Source organism: Pseudorasbora parva, chromosome 8, assembly GCF_024679245.1.
Source record: "Pseudorasbora parva isolate DD20220531a chromosome 8, ASM2467924v1, whole genome shotgun sequence".
NCBI lineage: Eukaryota > Metazoa > Chordata > Actinopteri > Cypriniformes > Gobionidae > Pseudorasbora > Pseudorasbora parva.
In genome coordinates this window covers 43,935,321-43,958,808 of record NC_090179.1, presented here as the reverse complement: position 1 = coordinate 43,958,808, position 23,488 = coordinate 43,935,321, and the positions used below count along the sequence as shown (strand labels likewise).

Below are 23,488 nucleotides of genomic sequence, written 5' to 3'. Positions count from 1 at the left end.
CTCTCTCTCCCGATGACTCAGAGACCCTCCCACAAAAGCAGCCGGAGAAATGCATATGAAAAGACACAGGGAACACACACAGCCTGGAAAAAGCGCGAGCTCCTCCCTGCAATTAAAATTAAATCAGACCAAATGTCAGCTATAAATACACTGGAAGACGCACATGTGCTCCAGACTATTTCAGGCCGTTCTGTTTATCACATCCAGAATAAACACATTCTGCGTTTTTCTCAGAAGCTTCATTTCCTCGCGGAGAACATCAGAGAGAACATGAGGAATGAGTGTGTGTTTACTCAACCAGTCTCAGCGCTAAACTGCCTCCAGAAGTGAAGCGGAGTCATCTGACATGTGCTTAACAACAAGAGAAACTTTGAGTCATATCTAGAAACTCATATCATAGAGCCTTGAGAGTGGACTCTTTTTATTTAAGTTAGTAAAAAGTCACCTTGCAACACCCTAGCAACGCCGTGGCAACCCCCACAACAAGCGGTTCTTATTTTCTTATATAAACACTTGTGGATCAGTCAGAGCATTTATCAAACTAAACACAATCACTTCCTGAAATGTAGTTAGAAATCGCTCAATCTGTGTTTCAACCGCGGAAAGACAAAACAGCTTGAGAGCAATGTCCCGCAGCTGTGAGTTCACTAGAGAAACAAAATCTTTCACTAAATATATGCACTATATTAGCCTATATGTTCATTATATGACCCTATATATCAATATATTAGCCTGTATGTTCATTATATTACCCTCTATTTTCATTATATCAGCCTATATGTTCATTATATGACCCTATATATTCACTATATCAGCCTATATGTTCATTATATGACCCTATATATTCACTATATCAGCCTATATGTTCATTATATGACCCTATATATTCACTATATCAGCCTATATGTTCATTATATGACCCTATATATTCACTGTGTCAGCCTATATGTTCATTATATGACCCTATATATTCACTATATTAGCCTATATGTTCATTATATTACCCTCTATTTTCATTATATCAGCCTATATGTTCATTATATGACCCTATATATTCACTATATCAGCCTATATGTTAATTATATGACCCTATATATTCACTCGATCAGCCTATATGTTCATTATATGACCCTATATATTCACTATATCAGCCTATATGTTCATTATATGACCCTATATATTCACTATATCAGCCTATATGTTCATTATATGACCCTATATATTCACTATATCAGCCTATATGTTCATTATATGACCCTATATATTCACTATATCAGCCTATATGTTCATTATATGACCCTATATATTCACTATATCAGCCTATATGTTCATTATATGACCCTATATATCAATATATTAGCCTATATGTTCATTATATTACCCTCTATTTTCATTATATCAGCCTATATGTTCATTATATGACCCTATACATTCACTATATCAGCCTATATGTTCATTATATGACCCTATATATCAATATATTAGCCTATATGTTCATTATATTACCCTCTATTTTCATTATATCAGCCTATATGTTCATTAGTGAATATATAGTGAGTGGGTGAGTGAGTGAGTGAGTGATATTAGTGAGTGAGTGAGTGAGTGAGTGAGTGAGTGAGTGAGTGAGTGAGTGAGTGAGTGAGTGAGTGTGTGTGTGAGTGAGTGAGTGAGTGAGTGAGTGAGTGTGTAAATGAGTGAGTGAGTGAGTGAGTGTGTGTGTGAGTGATATTAGTGAGTGAGTGAGTGAGTGAGTGATATTAGTGAGTGAGTGAGTGAGTGAGTGAGTGAGTGAGTGAGTGATATTAGTGAGTGATATTAGTGAGTGAGTGAGTGAGTGAGTGAGTGAGTGAGTGAGTGAGTGAGTGTGTGAGTGAGTGTGTGAGTGTGTGAGTGAGTGAGTGTGTGAGTGAGTGAGAGATAAATACACCGCCCTAAGAGACTCACTGTATGGGCAAATACAACGCATTATCCCTGACTTCCAGTCACTACACCATCACGAAAAACTGAAGGTCTTACTCGGTGAAGGACCTGCTTCCACTTATATAGCACAGCATATCTATAAATGCCACAAATTGAGATGTACTGAGTGAACACATCCTGATTAATAAAATATGTATTGCTTATTATGTGTATATATAAATATAAATGTGAATATGTTTGATGTATGTTTCTGTTTTGCTTTGTGAAATGCTTTGGCAATATGTACCCATGTATGTCATGCCAATAAAGCCAAATTGAATTGAATTGAATTGAATTGAGTGTGTGTGTGTGTGTGTGTGTGTGTGTGAGTGAGTGAGTGAGTGAGTGAGTGAGTGAGTGAGTGAGTGAGTGAGTGAGTGAGTGAGTGAGTGAGTGTGTGAGTGTGTGAGTGAGCCTATATGTTCATTATATGACCCTATATATTCACTATATTAGCCTATATGTTCATTATATGACCCTATATATTCACTATATCAGCCTATATGTTCATTATATGACTCTCTATATTCACTATATTAGCCTATATGTTCATTATATGACCCTATATATTCACTATATCAGCCTATATGTTCATTATATGACTCTCTATATTCACTATATCAGCCTATATGTTCATTATATGACCCTATATATTCACTATATCAGCCTATATGTTCATTATATGACCCTATATATTCACTATATCAGCCTATATGTTCATTATATGACTCTCTATATTCACTATATCAGCCTATATGTTCATTAGTGAATATATAGTGAGTGAGTGAGTGAGTGAGTGAGTGATATTAGTGAGTGAGTGAGTGAGTGTGTGTGTGTGTGAGTGAGTGAGTGAGTGTGTGAGTGAGTGTGTGAGTTTGAGAGAGTGTGTGTGTGAGTGTGTGAGTGAGTGAGTGAGTGAGTGAGTGTGTGAGTGAGCCTATATGTTCATTATATGACCCTATATATTCACTATATCAGCCTATATGTTCATTATATGACCCTATATATTCACTATATCAGCCTATATGTTCATTATCTGACCCTATATATTCACTATATCAGCCTATATGTTCATTATATGACCCTATATATTCACTATATCAGCCTATGTTCATTATATGACCCTATATATTCACTATATCAGCCTATATGTTCATTATATGACCCTATATATTCACTATATCAGCCTATATGTTCATTATATGACCCTATATATTCACTATATCAGCCTATATGTTCATTATATGACCCTATATATTCACTATATAAGCCTATGTTCATTATATGACCCTATATATTCACTATATCAGCCTATATGTTCATTATATGACCCTATATATTCACTATATCAGCCTATATGTTCATTATATGACCCTATATATTCACTATATCAGCCTATATGTTCATTATGACCCTATATATTCACTATATCAGCCTATATGTTCATTATGACCCTATATATTCACTATATCAGCCTATATGTTCATTATGACCCTATATATTCACTATATCAGCCTATATGTTCATTATATGACCCTATATATTCACTATTCTTCTTAAACTGTTAGTGATGTCTTATTTAATGTATGTTTAAATAAACCTGTCATGATTTGACAACCGTGTATAAATGATTATATTTCAACAACAAATTGGAGAAAAAAGAACATTATAATTATATTTAGAAGTTAATGCAAAAACTGCCTTATGTGAAGCTTATGAGTGTTGATTATTATATCTAACAATAAATAACTGAATTGAGTCTAATAGTTGGGCTCTGTTGTTAACCTTTAATATTACAGTGTGTAGCCTAAGAAAAGACTCCCTATATTTACAGCATTATCTTAAGGAACTTTTAGTTATCATTGAATTAATTTAAGGACAGACACAATTTTTTCAGTAAACAACTGTTGAATAAAAATAAATTTTGTAAAACTAATGTATACCAATGTGTGTGTGTGTGTGTGTGTGAGTGAGTGAGTGAGTGAGTGAGTGAGTGAGTGAGTGAGTGAGTGAGTGTGTGAGTGAGTGAGTGAGTGAGTGAGTGTGTGTGTGAGTGAGTGAGTGAGTGAGTGAGTGTGTGTGTGTGAGTGAGTGTGTGAGTGTGTGAGTGAGTGAGTGTGAGTGAGTGAGTGAGTGAGTTTGAGAGAGTGTTTGTGTGAGTGAGTGAGTGAGTGAGTGAGTGAGTGAGTGAGTGAGTGTGTCAGTGTGTGAGTGAGTGAGTTTGAGAGTGTGTGTGTGAGTGTATGAGTGAGTGTGTGTGTGTGAGTGAGTGAGTGAGTGAGTGAGTGAGTGAGTGAGTGAGTGAGTGAGTGAGTGAGTTTGAGAGTGTGTGTGTGAGTGTGTGAGTGTGTGAGTGAGTGAGTGAGTGAGTGAGTGTGTGTGTGAGTGAGTGAGTGAGTGAGTGAGTGAGTGAGTGAGTGAGTGTGTGTGTGAGTGAGTGAGTGAGTGAGTGAGTTTGAGAGAGTGTGTGTGTGAATGTGTGAGTGAGTGAGTGAGTGAGTGAGTTTGAGAGAGTGTGTGTGTGAATGTGTGAATGTGTGAGTGAGTGAGTGAGTGAGTGAGTGAGTGAGTAAGTGTGTGAGTGAGTGAGTGTGTGTGAGTTTGTGAGTGAGTGTGAGTGAGTGTTTGAGTGTGTGAGTGAGTGTGAGTGTGTGAGTGAGTGAGTGAGTGAGTGAGAGAGATTGTGCGTGTGTCTGTGTGTGTGTGTGTGTGTGTCTGTCTGTGTGTGTGTGTGTGTGTGTGTGTGTGTGTGTGTGTGTGAGTGTGTGTGAATGTGTGTGTGTGTCTGTGTGTGTAACTCACAGTGAAGCTGTTGTTAACGTTCTTCGTGCTGGATTCTGCTACGCTGGCGTCTGTCAGGTCCACTTCATCAAAAATAATTGACTGAAAACAAATAAATCACAAATTTATATTAAATTAAATAAAAATATATTTATTAAACTAATTATAATAGAAATACACAGCTAGATAACGTGTGTGGTGTGTTTGTGTTTAAACAGACCTTGGCTGTCTGAGCGTAGTACAGTGTCCTTCCCCGCAGTTTAAAATAACGTCTCTTCCAGCGCTGAAAATTCGTCTGTTTCATTAACTTTCCCTCTTTTAAAATCGTCTAGAGAGAGAGAGAGAGAGAGAGAGAGAGAGAGAGAGAGAGAGAGAAAGTGAGTGAGAGAATTTGAAAATGCCTTTCTTTCCAGTCATTCATTTACGTAATAAATGGCATCATCATCCTCTTCGAGCTCCTCTTTACACAACGTTACAACCCACAAACCTTTAATGGAAAGATATTTTTATACCGACAAACCACACAAACTACAGACACTGCAACCTCAGACAACACACACACACACACACACACACACACACACACACACACACACACACACACACACACACACACACAGCCCCTAAACCTACCCATCACAGGAAACATTCTGCATTTTTACTTTCTAAATAAACTCCTCCTGTGTGATTTATAAGCCTTTTGAAAAGTGGGGACATGGGTAATGTCCTCATATTTCACCCTCTCCTGTAATACCTGTGTCATACCCATGGCATTATACACATTTGTGCATTGTGTACTCATATGTCACAAAAACATGCCCACACACACACACACAGATATTCATACACATGTACACACACACACACACACACACACACACACACACACACGTACACACACACGTACACACACACACACACACACACACACACACACACACACACACGTACACACACGTACACACACACACACACACACACACACACACACACACACACACACACACACACACACAAAGACATGCACACACATAGATGTTCAAACACACATACACACACAAAGTGCTGCATGCAGTTCCATGTCAGCCCTGCAGGGAGCAGCAGAGAGCAACACATTCACTCTGACATCAGATTTCTTTATTTGTAAGATATTAATATTGCACATATTTACGATGATTGATTCAATGTTTCCTCAAATCACGTCCTGACCGTTCAAAGGCAAACTCAAGAGTAATACAATTCAATTATATACAGTAATTTAACAATATTATTAATAACTAAATATATAATAATAGTAACATTTATATAAAATATTCCTATTTTATATTTGATTAGACTTTTTTTTCCACCAAAAAAAGCTTTCCAAATCAAAACATTGCCTAAAATAATTTAAAGCAGGATTTTCCAAAGAAATCACAGTGAAAGAAGTCACATAAAGGCTAATCTTTTCCTTTCAATAAAGCAACCATTTCTTTAAATCAATTCTATTTTCAAAATGGCTCTTGATTGACTTCACATATTTTCTCCTGAACACATTCATCTCAGTCAAATAATCCACATTTGCACAACGACGTCTTCTGCATTACACACATTAAACATTAAACGCTGACTCGTTAAAAACACAAAGGCAAGGCTCAAACTGACTTCATAATAAGCCCACTCTTTCACATTTAAGCTTAACTTACAACACAAAATAACACACACACATTCTTGGTGCATAAAATTGGCGGCAAAGAAATCCAAGCCACAGACAACACTCCATCCAAACACCTGACGAATCCCACCGAGCATCAGGACACACACACCACAGACAGGCAGGAGCGACCAGAAGTCATTTAGCATCATAAAACAGCAGCACTGTAAACACACACACACACACACACACACACACACACGGACGGACGGAAGGAGAGCGTAACACACTCACCTGGCCCCTAGTGCAATCCATGAGAGACAGGTAAGAGCAGAACGCGTCTGACTGACGTGAGGCTCACACACCACACGCACATATACGCACACACACACACACACACACACACACACACACACACACACACGGACGGACGGACGGAAGGAGAGCGTAACACACTCACCTGGCCCCTAGTGCAATCCATGAGAGACAGGTAAGAGCAGAACGCGTCTGACTGACGTGAGGCTCACACACCACACACACATATACGCACACACACACACACACTGCCCCTAAACCTAACCATCACAAGAAACATCCTGCATTTTATTTTTATTTTAAAAACTCCTCCTGTATGATTTATAAGCCTTTTGAAAAGTGGGGACATGGGTAATGTCCTCATATTTCACCCTCTCCTGTAATACCTGTGTCATACCCATGGCATTACACACATTTGTGTCCTCATATGTCACAAAAACATGCCCCCCCCCCCCCCCCACACACACACACACACAGAGAGACAGACGGAGGGATGGAGAGCGTAACACACTCACCTGGCCCCTAGTGCAATCCATGAGAGGCAGGTCAGAGCAGGACGCCTGACTGACATGAGGCTCACACGACACACACACATATAAGCGCACACACACACACACACACACGCACACACACACACTCGTGCTGGTTTCCGCTGACAGTAAATGCCCTTTTCTCCGTCTCTTCAGCTTACACACACTGAAACACACACACACACACACACACACACACACACACACACACACACACACTGCACATCAACCCACAGGAAGCTTGACCCGTTTGTTGAGCGCTCAGTCTTTGAGAAGCGTTACCAAAATAGCTCTGAGCAAACCTGATGCAGATAATAGAGTCATTTCCTAACCGCACGCTAACTTTACATCTGACGCGCGTCAACGGTGGCTTTTCACGGACGCGCGCTAACATCAGGCTTACTACACACTTTAATACACACTTCAGGCACGGGAGCTTATTATAGAAAAGAGATAATAATACTTCAACTGAAATTAAAATGAAAACAGAAAATATGCATAATTAAACTTAATTCAAATTTAAGTGCATGTACTGTAAAATTAAGTGCAATCATTAATTAAAATAATTATAAATATTTCAGCTAGTTCATGCAGCATTCCTCACTTAGTTTCAAAATAAAAAACATTTTAATAAAAACATAAAATAAAAACAATTTTTAAAATAAGTTAAAAGATAAAAATAATAGGCATCTAAAAAAGCTAATAAAAATTACAACAACGCACACAAAAATACTAAACCTTTAACTGAAATGAATATGAACACAGAAAACGTAAAATTAAAGACAATTCAAAATATGACCAAAGTTCCGATAGCTGTTAAATAAACTCTATAAAAGGTTCCAAAAGGAATTTCTGCAGTGATGTCATAAAAACAACCAAATAACCTTCCAGTGAACATTCCAAAAAGAACCTTTTGCTGTTGTTGATTTATTTTTCAAAAATAAATATTTTAGCTATTTCTGTTTCAGTTGAACTACTAAAATGGCATTTTAAAAAGCTTAAAAAGACAAAAACGCACACAAAAAACCTAACTGAACTAAACTGAAATTAAAATTAAAACTGAAAATTTAAAAAAATAAAATCGAATTCATATTTAAGTACATGTACTGTAAATTTAAATGCAGGATAAAGCATTTGCATTATTGAAATAAAATAAAAATTAAAAATTAAATATTTCAGCTAGACATTTTTCAATTAGTTTCATTTGATCTAAAACAAAAATAAAAATTTTGAAAGCTAGCAAAAATACTAAAACTTTAGTATTTAATAATATATTTTTGTAAAAATGTATTATTAAACATAAAAATACATAAAATATATTAAAGGATTAATTGCATTTCACATAATACTTTATATAATATATGCGTGTGTACATAATTAAAGTGTGTGTGTGTGTGTGTGTGTGTGTGTGTGTGTGTGTGTGTGTGTGTGTGTGTGTGTGTGTGTGTGTGTGTGTGTGTGTGTGTGTGTGTAATAATACTAAAACTTTAAATGAAATTAAAAAGAAAACAGAAAATATAAAAAATTAAATCTCATTTAAAATATTCACAATAATTATAATGGCATATATAAATGACTGCTCTGTAAAAAAATATTATTATAACATATAAATATAACCGGCTGGATATACATTATTCCTTCACTCATATAACTCGTCAAAATAAGTTAAGCAATTTTCAACTTTCTTTTTACAAGTTATACATTTTTTAAAGTCAGTTGAATGTAATTTAAGTTGAAATGACTCAAACATCCACGTTGACTGTACTTAAAGTTTAAGGAAGCCACTTTTAGTTTTACTTTTAGTCAAAGTAAGTTTTTATAAACTACTCATAAAGCTCTTCTTTCTTTTCTTTTTTAAACAACGGTTCCAAAAGGTGTTTTTTTCAGTGATGTCACAGAAGAACCATCAGTCATGAACATTCCAAAAAGAAGCTTCTTTGTTTTAAAATCTAAAGAAGCTTCTTTGGAATGGAAAGATCATGGATGCTAAAGGTTCTACATTGATTCTGATGAAGCGTCTTTATCTTGTGATGTCAATAAACACATGCAGTGTGTGTGTGGGCGAGTCTTCCTGATATAACTCACAGATGAAGCTTTGATTGTTTTATTAACGCATCACAGCGAACCACTGCTTACTGTAAAGAACACGTGTGCATAATAATCCGCCAAAGGGGGTCGTCATTCTAACTGAATTAAACCTGGGCTAGATTTGAGTGTTCACACGACCTCTGAAGAAGTCTGACCTGCTCACTTGACTACAAAAAAATCAGATTTGGGCCACGTTTGCCTGCAGTGTCGACTCGTTTACTGGTGGCTTTATTGCAGTGAAATTACACTTTACAGCTAAATGCATTTGAGTGAGTTTTTTTACAACATAAATGTGGGATGTCGAAACATGTCAAGAGACGAGATATTTAGAGTGAATGAGAGAGAAATGTAAGTCATACTTCACACTGTAAAAAAATAATTTGGAAAAAAAGTGACCTGGTTACCTGGAGTTCATCGAAATTAAATTTTGAGTTAATACAATGAACATTTTTTGAGATTCGACAACCTTTATTAAAATATATTATTAAAAGATTTTGTAAGCATATTGGGTAATTGTGTGTTTTATTTGTGATGACGCAGCCAAATTGTGCTATTTTCATGATTTATCACATTTATTATGTGGTTCAGATACAATAATATTCTGAGTTTCTATTTATTAAACAAATTTCCTTCATTGTATCAACTCAAATTTTTAATTTCAATAAACTGAAAATTTTAAGGCAACCAGGTTACTTACTTTTTTAAGTTAAACCAACCAAAACCAACAATTTTTTTTTACAGTGAAGCAAAACAAACATACAGGAATATACAATGATCAGGCATAACATTATGACCTAATATTATGTTGGTCTTTTGCTGCCAAAACCGCCCTGACCCGTTGAGGCATGGATTCCACTAGACCCCTAGAGGTGTGCTGTGGTATCTGGCACCCAAGATGTTAGCAGCAGATCCTTTAAGTCTTGAAAGTTGCGAGGTGGGGCCTCCATGGATCGGACTTGTTTGTTCAGCACATCCCACAGATTATGGGCGTCGGAAGCAAATAAAAAGTGGGTGGGTCAGGACTCAGGAGCGGCTAAGGCAAAATATTATAGGTGGGCAAATTGTTTTGCGAGGGATCTGGGGGTTCTCCCCCCAAAAAAATAATAATTTCATAGATGTGATTTCCTGCATTATGGTGCGTTTGAGGCCATATCCCTTTCCTATACCAAAAAAGACCTCAAACCAGTCAACACCAATAGTCTAATAAAACGACTATATTCATTTAACTGCCATAGAAATCAACAGTTTCACAGATAATGATAATGAACAAGTTGCATGTTTTTTATGCTCCGTGTCCAGACAGAAAAAGTGCCGTTTACTAAACGATTGATTGGGCCAGACAAAATTACAGAAATCACTGAGTTATTTATTGTGACTATAGTGTAGTGGTAAGACGCATGGCATCAAGTTTTGATGCAAATCGATCAGAGGTTCGATCCCGCCTTTTGCCACACTCGCTCTACTCCCTTTCCCCATCACATATCAGATCGGAAAGCCATTTATTTTCAATAAAAAAAGATATAATAATATAAAAGGGGAAATAAAGCATTGAATATGTGTTTAATAATAAGTATCTTATTAAGTTTCCCGGTTAAGGGGTAGTCAAGGTAAACAGACATGTGCTGAATTAGAGACGATAAAAGTGAGTGGGTCCAATATCATTGGTCTTAAAAATCACACACAATGGTTCCGACGCCCATGCCACAAATGCTCGACTGGAGTGAGATCTGGGGAATTTGGAGGCTGAGTCAACGCCACACGGCCCAGCCTTCGCTCCCCACGTGCATCACTGAGCCTTGGCCGCCCATGACCCTGTGGCCGGTTCTCCGCTGTTCCTCTTGGAGCACTTTTGATAGATACTGACCACTGCAGACCGGGAACAGCCCACAAGATCTGCAGTTCTGGAGATGCTCTGACCCAGTCGTCTAGCCGTCACAATCTGGCCCTTGTCAAACTCGCTCAAATCCTTACGCTTGCCCATTTCTCCTGCTTCTAACACATCAACGTTGAGGACAAAATGTTCACTTGCTGCCTAATATATCCCACCCACTAACAGGAGCCGTGATGAAGAGATCATCGGTGTTATTCACCGGTCATAATGTTATGCCTGATTGGTGTATATAATATGCAGGAATATGCACTATAAGTGCCACATGCAGGACAAGCTGTTCTAATATTGAATAAATATGAATAATATTATTACAATATTAATGTAATACTGCAGGAACAAACAGTGATGTTGCATGAATGCACAGGAATATTACAGAATGCATATCAGTCATTTTTGGACTTATATTAGGCTACTAATGTTTTAATTTAGCAGATGCTTTTATTCAAATGCAAGTTTATGTGTATTGCACTTTTTACAATGCATATTGTCTCTCAGAAAATGCATGTTTCAACGTGACAATCATGAAGTGTTCTGTTATCAGTCAGAGGTGAGTGTGTCTTATGGCATTAATACAGCTTTAAAGATATCATAATACAAGTCAATATGTGGTTAGTCAGCTTCATGTATTGAGTTAAGCAGATATAACGAACATGTCAGGCTTGTGATCGTTATACAAAGCATCTGCCAAATGCATAATCGGAAATATACAGGGAGTGCAGAATAATTAGGCAAATGAGTATTTTGACCACATCATCCTCGTTATGCATGTTGTCTTACTCCAAGCTGTATAGGCTGGAAAGCCTACTACCAATTAAGCATATTAGGTGATGTGCATCTCTGTAATGAGAAGGGGTGTGGTCTAATGACATCAACACCCTATATCAGGTGTGCATAATTATTAGGCAACTTCCTTTCCTTTGGCAAAATGGGTCAAAAGAAGGACTTGACAGGCTCAGAAAAGTCAAAAATAGTGAGATATATTGCAGAGGGATGCAGCAGTCTTAAAATAGCCAAGCTTCTGAAGCGTGATCATCGAACAATCAAGCGTTTCATTCAAAATAGTCAACAGGGTCGCAAGAAGCGTGTGGAAAAACCAAGGCGCAAAATAACTGCCCGTGAACTGAGAAAAGTCAAGCGTGCAGCTGCCAAGATGCCACTTGCCACCAGTTTGGCCATATTTCAGAGCTGCAACATCACTGGAGTGCCCAAAAGCACAAGGTGTGCAATACTCAGAGACATGGCCAAGGTAAGAAAGGCAGAAAGTCGACCACCACTGAACAAGACACACAAGCTGAAACGTCAAGACTGGGCCAAGAAATATCTCAAGACTGATTTTTCTAAGGTTTTATGGACTGATGAAATGAGAGTGAGTCTTGATGGGCCAGATGGATGGGCCCGTGGCTGGATTGGTAAAGGGCAGAGAGCTCCAGTCCGACTCAGACGCCAGCAAGGTGGAGGTGGAGTACTGGTTTGGGCTGGTATCTTCAAAGATGAGCTTGTGGGGCCTTTTCGGGTAGAGGATGGAGTCAAGCTCAACTCCCAGTCCTACTGCCAGTTTCTGGAAGACAACTTCTTCAAGCAGTGGTACAGGAAGAAGTCTGCATCCTTCAAGAAAAACATGATCTTCATGCAGGACAATGCTCCATCACACGCGTCCAAGTACTCCACAGCGTGGCTGGCAAGAAAGGGTATAAAAGAAGAAAATCTAATGATATGGCCTCCTTGTTCACCTGATCTGAACCCCATTGAGAACCTGTGGTCCATCATCAAATGTGCGATTTACAAGGAGGGAACACAGTCCACCTCTCTGAACAGTGTCTGGGAGGCTGTGGTTGCTGCTGCACACAATGTTGATGGTGAACAGATCAAAACACTGACAGAATCCATGGATGGCAGGCTTTTGAGTGTCCTTGCAAAGAAAGGTGGCTATATTGGTCACTGATTAGTTTTTGTTTGGTTTTTGAATGTCAGAAATGTATATTTGTGAATGTTGAGATGTTATATTGGTTTCACTGGTAAAAATAAATAATTTAAATGGGTATAAATTTGTTTTTTGTTAAGTTGCCTAATAATTATGCACAGTAATAGTCACCTGCACACACAGATATCCCCCTAAAATAGCTCAAACTAAAACTTCCAAAAATATTCAGCTTTGATATTAATGAGTTTGTGTTCATTGAGAACATGGTTGTTGTTCAATAATAAAATTAATCCTCAAAAATGCAACTTGCCTAATAATTCTGCACTCCCTGTAGATGAATATAGAGTGAATGACCACTTTTTCTCAGTATTGTTCCATTCATTTCATTTCTCCCATAGGGATTACAAAAAAGTCTTTGTTAAAGCATTATAAACCATGAACCATCAGCTATGAGGTGAATCATGACATTACAAACTTTGATTTGAAGCAAAAAAGCGGACAAAACGAGAAAGGTATGGACTGTGAGCTTAACGGCTTTAGTGGGGGAAAGGACTAATATCCCATGATGCATTTACGATCAGCATAATCTAGTTAAAAACGATGAAAAAATATTTGATATTCGCCATGCTTCATGGGAGTGGGCGGAGCTAATGAGACCTTTTTGGCACAGCATCATGGGTAATGTAGTTTTTCACCACAAATTCCGCTGTTAAACATGATAATTCTAAAACTAAGGTGAAGGGTTCAGCTCACAAATACCACTGATATTTGCAACTTTGACTGAAATAACCACTCGTTACAACCGAGGTATGCAGCAAAAGCATTTGTGAAGCCACAACACGCACAACCTTAAGGGCGGATGGGCTACAACAGCAGAAGACCCCACCGGGTACCACTCATCTCCACTACAAACAGGAAAAAGAGGCGACAATTTGCAAAAGCTCACCAAAATTGGACAAGACTGAAAAATGTTGCCTGGACTGATGAGTCTCGATTTTTGTTGAGACATTCAGATGGTAGAGTCAGAATTTGGCGTAAACAGAATGAGAACATGGATCCATCATGCCTTGTTACCACTGTGCAGGCTGGTGGTGGTGGTGTAATGGTGCGGGGGATGTTTTCTTGGCACACTTTAGGCCCCTTAGTGCCAATTGGGCATCGTTTAAATGCCACGACCTACCTGACCATGTCCATCCCTTTATGACCACCATGTACCCATCCTCTGATGGCTACTTCCAGCAGGATAATGCACCATGTCACAAAGCTCGAATCATTTCAAATTGGTTTCTTGAACATGACAATGAGTTGACTGTACTAAAATGGCCGCCACAGTCCCCAGATCTCAACCCAATAGAGCATCTTTGGGATGTGGTGGAACGGGAGCTTCGTGTCCTGGATGTGCATCCCACAAATCTCCATCAACTCTAAGATGCTGGTGGTGGTGTAATGGTGTGGGGGATGTTTTCTTGGCACACTTTAGGCCCCTTAGTGCCAATTGAGCATCGTTTAAATGCCACGGCCTATCTGAGCATTGTTTCTGACCATGTCCATCCCTTTATGACCACCATGTACCTATCCTCTGATGGCTACTTCCAGCAGGATAATGCACCATGTCACAAATTGGTTTCTTGAACATGACAATGAGTTCACTGAACTAAAATGGCCCGACAGTCACCAGATCTCAACCCAATAGAGCATCTTTGGGATGTGGTGGAACGGGAGCTTCGTGCCCTGGATGTGCATCCCACAAATCTCCATCAACTCTAAGATGCTCTCCTATCAATATGGGCCAACATTTCTAAAGAATGCTTTCAGCACCTTGATGAATCAATGCCACGTAGAATTAAGGCAGTTCTGAAGGCGAAAGAGGGTCAAACACAGTATTAGTGTGTGTTCTTAATAATCCTTTAGGTGAGTATATATTAGACATGTGCCGATTTTCGATAATGCGATTTATCACGATAATGAATATGCACGATATTGTTATCGCGGGCACTTTAAAATATCGTAAATAATAATTTCTTAACAATTAATAATTTTTTATAATGCACTCAATAATACTTTGCCAATCAACCGTATAAATGCACAACACCGCTGTATTCTGCGTCAAAGGGACACGCGCTCAGGTGTAAATGAGAAGCACATGACTGAACCGGTGAAGGAGACGCGCTGCTGAAGTGCCGCTCAGTGACAGCAGAGGGCGCTGATGAACTGCAGAATGCAGCGGTTACCCCGGAAACCAGCAAACAAAACAAACAGCGTCTAGTTTTTAAAACAGCCGTTCGTTTTTTGTAATCTCAATGTTGTTCATCACAGCACCAAATACTTAATACTTAAAGACTTAATAGGCTATTTATTTTCAAACTTAAACATTTTTATGTTTTAATCTGGACTACAACATGCCCTAATGATTAGAATTTTTTGGATTATTTGTCCAAAAGACATACAACTTCATTAGTTAACATGTTAATTCATTATTACCAAACTGACGATTAAAAATACTTATAAAGAATTAATTATTCTAAGTAATGTTAATTTCTTAGTTACTGTTTAATAACATTACAATCAAAATCACTTTTTTAATGGACCTAAGATAAAACTAACAATGATCAGTATTTCTTAACTAACATTACCAAAAACAAAAACATCAAACATCAAAAAACTCAATCTTAGTTAATGCATTAAATAATGAGACCTTATATTAATGTGTTACCTGTTGTTCTTTATAGACTAATTCTTTTGCACTTTAGTTTGAAAGTTGTACTTTTAGAGCTCTGAAAAAAATCAAGAGACGTAACATTGATTTCTCATTGTTTCTCGATGTTAAGGGGTCTCTTAATTTTTTTTCCAGAGCTGTAAATATTTTTGGTGCACTATTGTATTTAAACATTCAGTTATTTTTATTACAAAAATAGTTCTTAAAGCTGTTATTCTACAACAACACTTTTTTTGCAACTTATTTCAATATCGTGATAAAACTTCAGCAATTAATCGCAACATGAAAAATTGATATCGGCACATGCCTAGTGTATATTACTATCTTATTACACAGCTCTGTGAAATACTTGATTCTGATTGGTCAATCGCGATTCCAGCGGTATGTTATTCCCAGATAACACACACCGCTCATCCGGGTACTACGAGTTATCTTGACCGGCACTACTTCTGTGCTTAACGCTGGCGCCATCTTGTGGCTTAAACAGCCGTGGGTTACAATGGAAGACTTCAAGGCGGGTTTCCTTTATAAAGTTTTAAATATGGATATTTTTCTCACACAAACGCATCGATTGGAATCAGAAGGCTCTATTAACCCATCGGAGTCGTGTGGAGCACGTTATTTGACGGACAGCTGCATTTTTATGGACTTCAGAAACAGCTCCAACTACTGCTGGGATTAACGTTAGCCTGGACTTTTTAAATATAACTCTGATTGTATTTGTCTGACAGAAGAATGTCATAAACACCTATAATGACTTGAGGGTGAGTAAATCATAGGCTTGGTTTCATTTTTGGGTGAACTAACCCTTTCAGCATTCATTTTCAACATTTAGCAGCAATAGATAAAGGCTTAAAGCAGGTTGGAGCTGTTTTTCTTCACGGAAGCTTTGCGTAAGAGCTAATAAAATATTTAATCTCAAGACAATATTTAGTGTCTAATTTATTTGAGACTAGTAGGCGTGTAATAAGCGGGATAATGTCCACCCAGCCGGTTGTTATCGCAGAATAAACCCCTTCAGAGTGATGCTCCGCTTCGCCTCGGGGTCCTGATCACTCTGAAGGGGTTTATTCTGAGATAACAACCGGCTGGGTGGACATTAGCCCTTACTTATATACCACTAAAAATGCACTTTTAGTGGTATATAAGGTACAAAGTTGTACTTTTAAGGGCAATGACTTCAGTGAATATCAGCACTGTAAAAAAATATTTAGAAAAAAGTTGCCTGGTTGCCTTAAAATGTTGAGTTCATTGAAATTAAAATTTGGAGTTAATACAATGAACATTTTTTGAGATTCGACAACCTTTATTAAAATATATTATTAAAAGATTTTGTAAGCATATTGGGTAATTGTGTGTGTTTTATTTGTGATGATGCAGCCAAATTGTGCTATTTTCATGATTTATAAAAAAAATTATGTGGTTCAAATACAATAATATTTTGAGTTTCTATTTATTAAAAGAAATTTCCTTCATTGTATCAACTCAAATTTTTTATTTCAATAAACTCAAAATTAAGGCAACCAGGTTACTTACTTTTTTTAAGTTAAACCAACCAAAACCAAAAATAATTTTTTACAGTGTGTTTAGTGTTTCCAGCGTGCCACTGTGTGAGCTGATCTGTCTGATGAAGGACTGAGCGTCACAGCACACACTCAGAGAAAACTGCACATATATCGCATCGATGCTCTTCAGTCGAAGCTGGGTTTGACTCCGAGGCGAGCGCTCTGAAATCCCCCGACTGAAGCGGGTCAAATGTGACCTTTGATTGGGCACACACATGCGGTTCCTGCAGCGAGAGCCTTTTCATCTCACCTCTGTCTGTTCAGACTCAAAGAGGCCGTGAGCGATCTGAACCGTGACCTTTTCCCCTCCACCACACACACACTGAGGCCATGACAGCGGCGAGATACGGCTTACACTTCCCAGAATTCACTCCAGAGACGCTGTATCATTGACAGGTCAGGCATGGTGAGCGTTAAATTAGCCTTACTTATGGGTCCTGCAAACAGTGCGATTTTTTTAAAATCTTTTGCGAATGTTGCTTGTCAGACAGTATGAACATGATCCCCGCAGTAAAGGCCTTTCCACACTGAGACCGATATTTTCGCATGCATTTTTTCGTATTCGTGATCCGAAAAACTCGTCACGCACAGAGACCTTTGGACACTGAATCCGATTAATGATTGCGTTTCGGAAAAAAAACGCAAAACAAGACAAAATGACGACTAGTACGAGGATGATTTGTTTGTCCTGAGGAGACACTGGGTTCATCCAATCCTGCGATCGCCCGCGGGATTATCCAGACCGACCGATTCAAAGTTTTAGTGTCAGTGTCATATATATATCTATATAAGATAAAGCATTTTTTTACAAATGCTATGATTATTTAAATCAAACTGTTAAAATGTATTAACAGAATCTTATAGACAAAATAAATACAAATGTATTTTGCTTCTGTGTATTTAATGATAGTTTTCTCAGATGAAACGGTGAAAAGCTGGTGAAGTGACTCTCAGAGCGGCTCTGGAGATGAAGTTCATGCGTTCATGTCCTTCAGTGTGTGTGTGTGTGTGTGTGTGTGATCTAACTGAGACACGTAGAACTTCAGATTTAAATGCTCTTCAATATTCCCAGACTCTGTGATGCTGTGTACAGCCCTGCTGTTGATTTATTCATCCATAATTTGCCAAAATCTGTGGATTTTGCATTATACTTTAAAGGGGGGGTGAGACACTCAGTTTCAGTCAATCTCATGTCAATCTTGAGTACCTATAGAGTAGTATTGCATCCTTCATATCTCCGAAAAGTCTTTAGTTTTATTATATTTATGAAAGAAATATGGGCTGTACCGAGTCTTTCCGGAAAAAACCGAGCGCCTGGAGGCGTATCGTGTGGGCGGAGCTAAAGAATGACGAGCACAAAGTGGTGACGTCCTCAAGCGTGGAGAAACCCATCGCTATCTCAGCTAATACAGATAATGATCCAGAACCATTCGGAGGCAGAAATAAATTGAACAGGAGAAACAGCAGCAGCAGGACGTCCGTCTCTGTGGTATGGACTGTATTTAGTGGCCTGTCAACATTTGTGTGTGTTTACTCGCAGTTTATGAGGACATGATTCGGTTTATGGACTATTGTATGCGACTAAACCTTAGCAGTAGCAAGCAAAACGGTTTTGCACGTCAGAGTCAGACTAGTGTAACGTTATACAGAGAACAACAATGGAGTCCGTTAGCGGATTTGAATGACGAAGCAGGTGTTTCTAGTCCAAAGTGGAGCGCGGTGTGGACTATAACGACAGACGTGTTCACGGACGACTGGATCTGCCGCTGAGAGTGTTTATGGGCGAGCATTTCCTCTCTCGCTCTAGTCGCGCGCGCACCCTACCGGGAGAAGAGCCCGTACGGCCCATACAAGGACCTTCCGCTCGATCGACGTCAAGCCGACCCATACTCGAAAAAAACTCTCCGAAACTTGTGAGAAACCGGAAGGAGTATTTTTGACACAGAAATACTCCATCAAACGTCCAACATTAGTTTTTGAAACTTTGTCTATGTTTAGGATGGGAATCCAAGTCTTTAACAGTGTAAAGAGCTCAGTGTGCATGAAACAGCATTTCACCGCCCCTTTAAATGTCAAATTTATGACTGGTTTCCACGTTTCATATTCTACAGACTCTGTAAATAATACTGGTTTGTTTTCTAGTCTGAAGATATTAAACAATAAAACAGAAGATGGCATATAAATGATGCAAACACGAATAATCTCCGGTCCGTCCTAAGCAACAGCGCATAATCTCTCATATCTCGTGTATGATCTCAATCACCACACACACATACATACACACACACACACACACACACACACACACACACCATTAGTGTGTAGATCTCACACTTATGCAATGGGTTTCATACTGAACTAACCATAATGCAAACCATACCCATAAACTTAACGCGATAAACTTAACGCATTAGACATAACGCGCACAGAAATCAGAAAAAACATGATTTTGATAACCAGCTGGTTATACATGAATAAAACCTGCTACAATAATGCACTTAAATCAGATAATTCTGCCGAAGTCAGTCTCTCAGGAAGCGAGTGCAGGTCTTATTCTTCATCATTCAGCTGCTGTAACGGAACAAGCCCAAAACCTCAACACTATTACTATAATTCTGTGCATGAACGCTGGGGATAACTCATAATAACGGTTAAAAAAGATCCACATCTGTTAGAAAACACAAAAAAATTTACTACATTTCTACAAAAATGACATCAAATCTTACATCAAATAGTCAAAAAAGACACTTTCCCAATCCTACATATATTATTGCTCTCAAATCGTTAAACACCAAAACAATATATGCATGTGTAAAAAAATATGTATACACACGTATACATTTATAAATATATATGTGTATATGCGAGTAAATATATATATATATATATATACACACACACATGCATACATTATATAGTGTAACTATTTTATATATGTATATATATACATATATAGACTTTTGGATATAAACTGTGTAATGTTTGAGCTTGTTAAATGAACGGACAGATATGATGGCTCATGGTAACCACAGTTTTCCACAAAATAACTATATATTTGCATATTATATATCATAATAAATCAATGTGATTTGCGTGAGGCGCTTTTAGAATAGTTTCCTCTGTTTATGATATTTTTTGTATCAGTTATGTCAATATTTCACCTCAGCTTTACTGTAGTAACTGTTAATGTGTTTCAATGTATCCGCTGCGCTTCCATGGAACGGGAAATGTTACAGTGTTTCATTTTCAAACTCGGAAGATTCCAAACAAACGGTTACAATGTTGCAAAAGCGTTCGAACGCTGGCACGCACGCGCGAGCGCACGGTCCGCTCATCACGGCGCCGCGCGGTACCGTTATATTCGCACGCGCTCGGTGTGTATGTGTGTGTGTGTCGGTACCGGAGGGTCTGGACACGCAGGAAATGTCGCGGATCTCGGACGGGCCGCTCACTCTGTAGCACTTTTTCTCTTTGCAGACCCACTCTAAGCACACACACACACACTCACACGTGTCATAATACCTTGCTCCGGATCTGGCCGGACGTGGAGACCTTCCGAATGAGTTTCTGCGGGGACCCGTGCTCCTGCTCCGGCTCACTGTCCGACGACTCGGCCTCAGCAGCAGCACCGACCGCCGCCATCCTGCGCTCCAGCCCCCGGGACTCACACACACTCACACACACAGACGAGACGTGTTCCAGCGGGACCGGCCGCACAGCGCCGCCACACGGGCAGCGAGAGCACTGCAGCCCGGAGAGAGAGAGGGAGAGAGAGAGAGAGAGAGAGAGAGAGAGAGAGAGAGAGAGAGAGAGAGAGAGAGAGAGACAGCTCTTAATTCACAAAGATTAAAATAAAGACCTTTTTTGCTTTAAAAAAAAAAAAAACATCATTACCATACAAGAAAAAACACACCGTAAAAAATATATACATTCACTTGAAACTATGTATGTTTACAAAAAAACTCACAATAATTTTTTTTTTTAAATTACAAATTTAAGAATACATATTCACCTTGAGAGAGGGGGGGGGGAGTGTGAGAGAGAGTGTGTGTGTGTGTGAACTAAGAGTCCCTTAAACTAAGAGAGAGAGAGAGTGTGTGTGTGTGAGTGAGAGAGAGAGGGAGAGAGGGAGAGAGGGAGAGAGAGAGAGGGAGAGAGAGGGAGAGAGAGGAAGAGAGGGAGAGAGAGAGAGAGAGAGAGAGAGAGAGAGAGAGAGAGAGAGAGACGCCTACCGGGCAGCCGAGAGAATACGCGCAAGGCAGTGGCTCCTAAATTATCTGGACACGCTTTAGTAACACTTTACAATAAGGTTGTATTGGTTAATGCACTAGTTACCATGAACAACACCTCTGTTCAGCATTAGTTCATCTTAACTCACACATATATTAATGGATCTAGTCACATAAACAGCGCAAATAAAAAACCCAACTCCAAAAAAATTGGGACTCTACAAATTGTGAAAAAAAAAACAGAATGCAGTGGTGTGGATGTTTCTAATTTCAATATTTTATTCAGAATACAACACAGATGACACATCAAATGTTTAAACTGAGAAAATGTATCGAAAAGTTGATTTTAAGTTTCATGGCATCAACACATCTCAAAAAAGTTGGGACAGGCCTTGTTTCCCACTGTGTGTCATCCCCTCTTCTTTTTATAACCGTCTGCAAACGTCTGGGGACTGAGGAGACAAGCTGCTCAAGTTTAGGAATAGGAATGTTGTCCGTTCTTGTCTAATACAGGCTTCTAGCAGCTCAACTGTCTTAGGTCTTCTTTGGCGCAGCTTCCTCTTTATGATGCACCAAATGTTTTCTACTGGTGAAAGATCTGGACTACAGACTGGCCATTTCAGTGCCCAGATCCTTCTTCTACGCAGCCATGGTGTTGTAATTGATTTTGTGTTGACTTCTGTGGGACACTGCTACTCTAAGACGCTCTTTTTATACCTAATCATGTTGCCAATTGACCGAATAAGTTGAAAATATACACTCACCTAAAGGATTATTAGGAACACCTCTTCAATTTCTCATTAATGCAATTATCTAATCGACCAATCACAGGGCAGTTGCTTCAATGCCTGTAGGGGTGTGGTCCTGGTCAAGACAATCTCCTGAACTCCAAACTGAATGTCAGAATGGGAAAGAAAGGTGATTTAAGCAGTTTTGAGCGTGGCATGGTTGTTGGTGCCAGACGGGCCGGTCTGAGTATTTCACAATCTGCTCAGTTACTGGGATTTTCACACACAACCATTTCTAGGGTTTACAAAGAATGGTGTGAAAAGGGAAAAACATCCAGTATGCAGCAGTCCTGAGGGCGAAAATGCCTTGCTGATGCTCGAGGTCAGAGGAGAATGGGCCGACTGATTCAAGCTGATAGAAGAGCAACTTTGACTGAAATAACCACTCGTTACAACCGAGGTATGCGGCAAAGCATTTGTGAACGATTGTGAACACTGCAAAAAAATGCTCTTCTTATTTAGTATTTCTTTCTTGTTTCCAGTCCAAATATCTAAATATTCTTAACTCGAGATGCATTTACTAGATCAGTAAAATGACGCAAGATATTTTTTGTTGTTTTCTGGGGAAAAAATATCAAAATGAAGTGAGTTTTTGCTTAGAACAAGCAAAATGATCTGCCAGTGAGGTGAGAAAAATAATCTTATTTCTTTTTGGGACGGAAACAACACTGAAAACCCTAATAAGTTGATTGAACTCAAATGATTTGAGTAAACTCGTTCCCTCAATTCAATTGAGTAATGGTGTCTCCCAAAACTTGTATATTTAAGTTCACTTAACTTGGTGCTCACGTTCACTGTACTTAAATTGTTAAGTTCACCAAACTGGGTACACCAGAAGTTCAGTATACCATCCTGGGTACAACCAATCAAAACTTCAGCATGCATTGCAGCATGAATAAATTATACATCTGATTTGTAACACATTTTCTTTGATTCTTACTATTTGCTTTTACTTTTGCTTTTTTGTTCTGATGTTTTTGTAGCTTGTTTTATGTTCAGAGTTGATCTGTTTATTGGATTTCAAAAAAAAATAAAAAAAAATATTGTCACCATTGTAGAGATTCATACACGG

General features: G+C 38.6%; 2 protein-coding genes across 7 annotated transcripts in view; one reads left to right on the top strand and one right to left on the bottom strand.

Annotated features, from left to right (window-relative positions):
• Positions 1-21,105, bottom strand: part of LOC137084873 (diacylglycerol kinase delta-like) — a 73,852-nt gene extending 52,747 nt beyond the window's left edge. For all 6 annotated transcript variants that reach the window (XM_067451405.1, XM_067451407.1, XM_067451406.1 and 3 more), the window contains exons 1-3: positions 20,922-21,105; positions 4,961-5,068; positions 4,762-4,842 (exon numbers count right to left, since the gene is read on the bottom strand). In XM_067451405.1, the coding sequence (XP_067307506.1) occupies positions 4,762-4,842; positions 4,961-5,068; positions 20,922-21,041 (309 nt within the window). In that variant the 5' untranslated portion in view covers positions 21,042-21,105. The remainder of the gene's footprint in view (positions 1-4,761; positions 4,843-4,960; positions 5,069-20,921) is intronic.
• LOC137084878 (complement C1q and tumor necrosis factor-related protein 9) overlaps positions 1-23,488 on the top strand; it is a 367,307-nt gene that overhangs the window by 328,799 nt on the left and 15,020 nt on the right. The gene's annotated exons all lie outside the window — the stretch shown is intronic.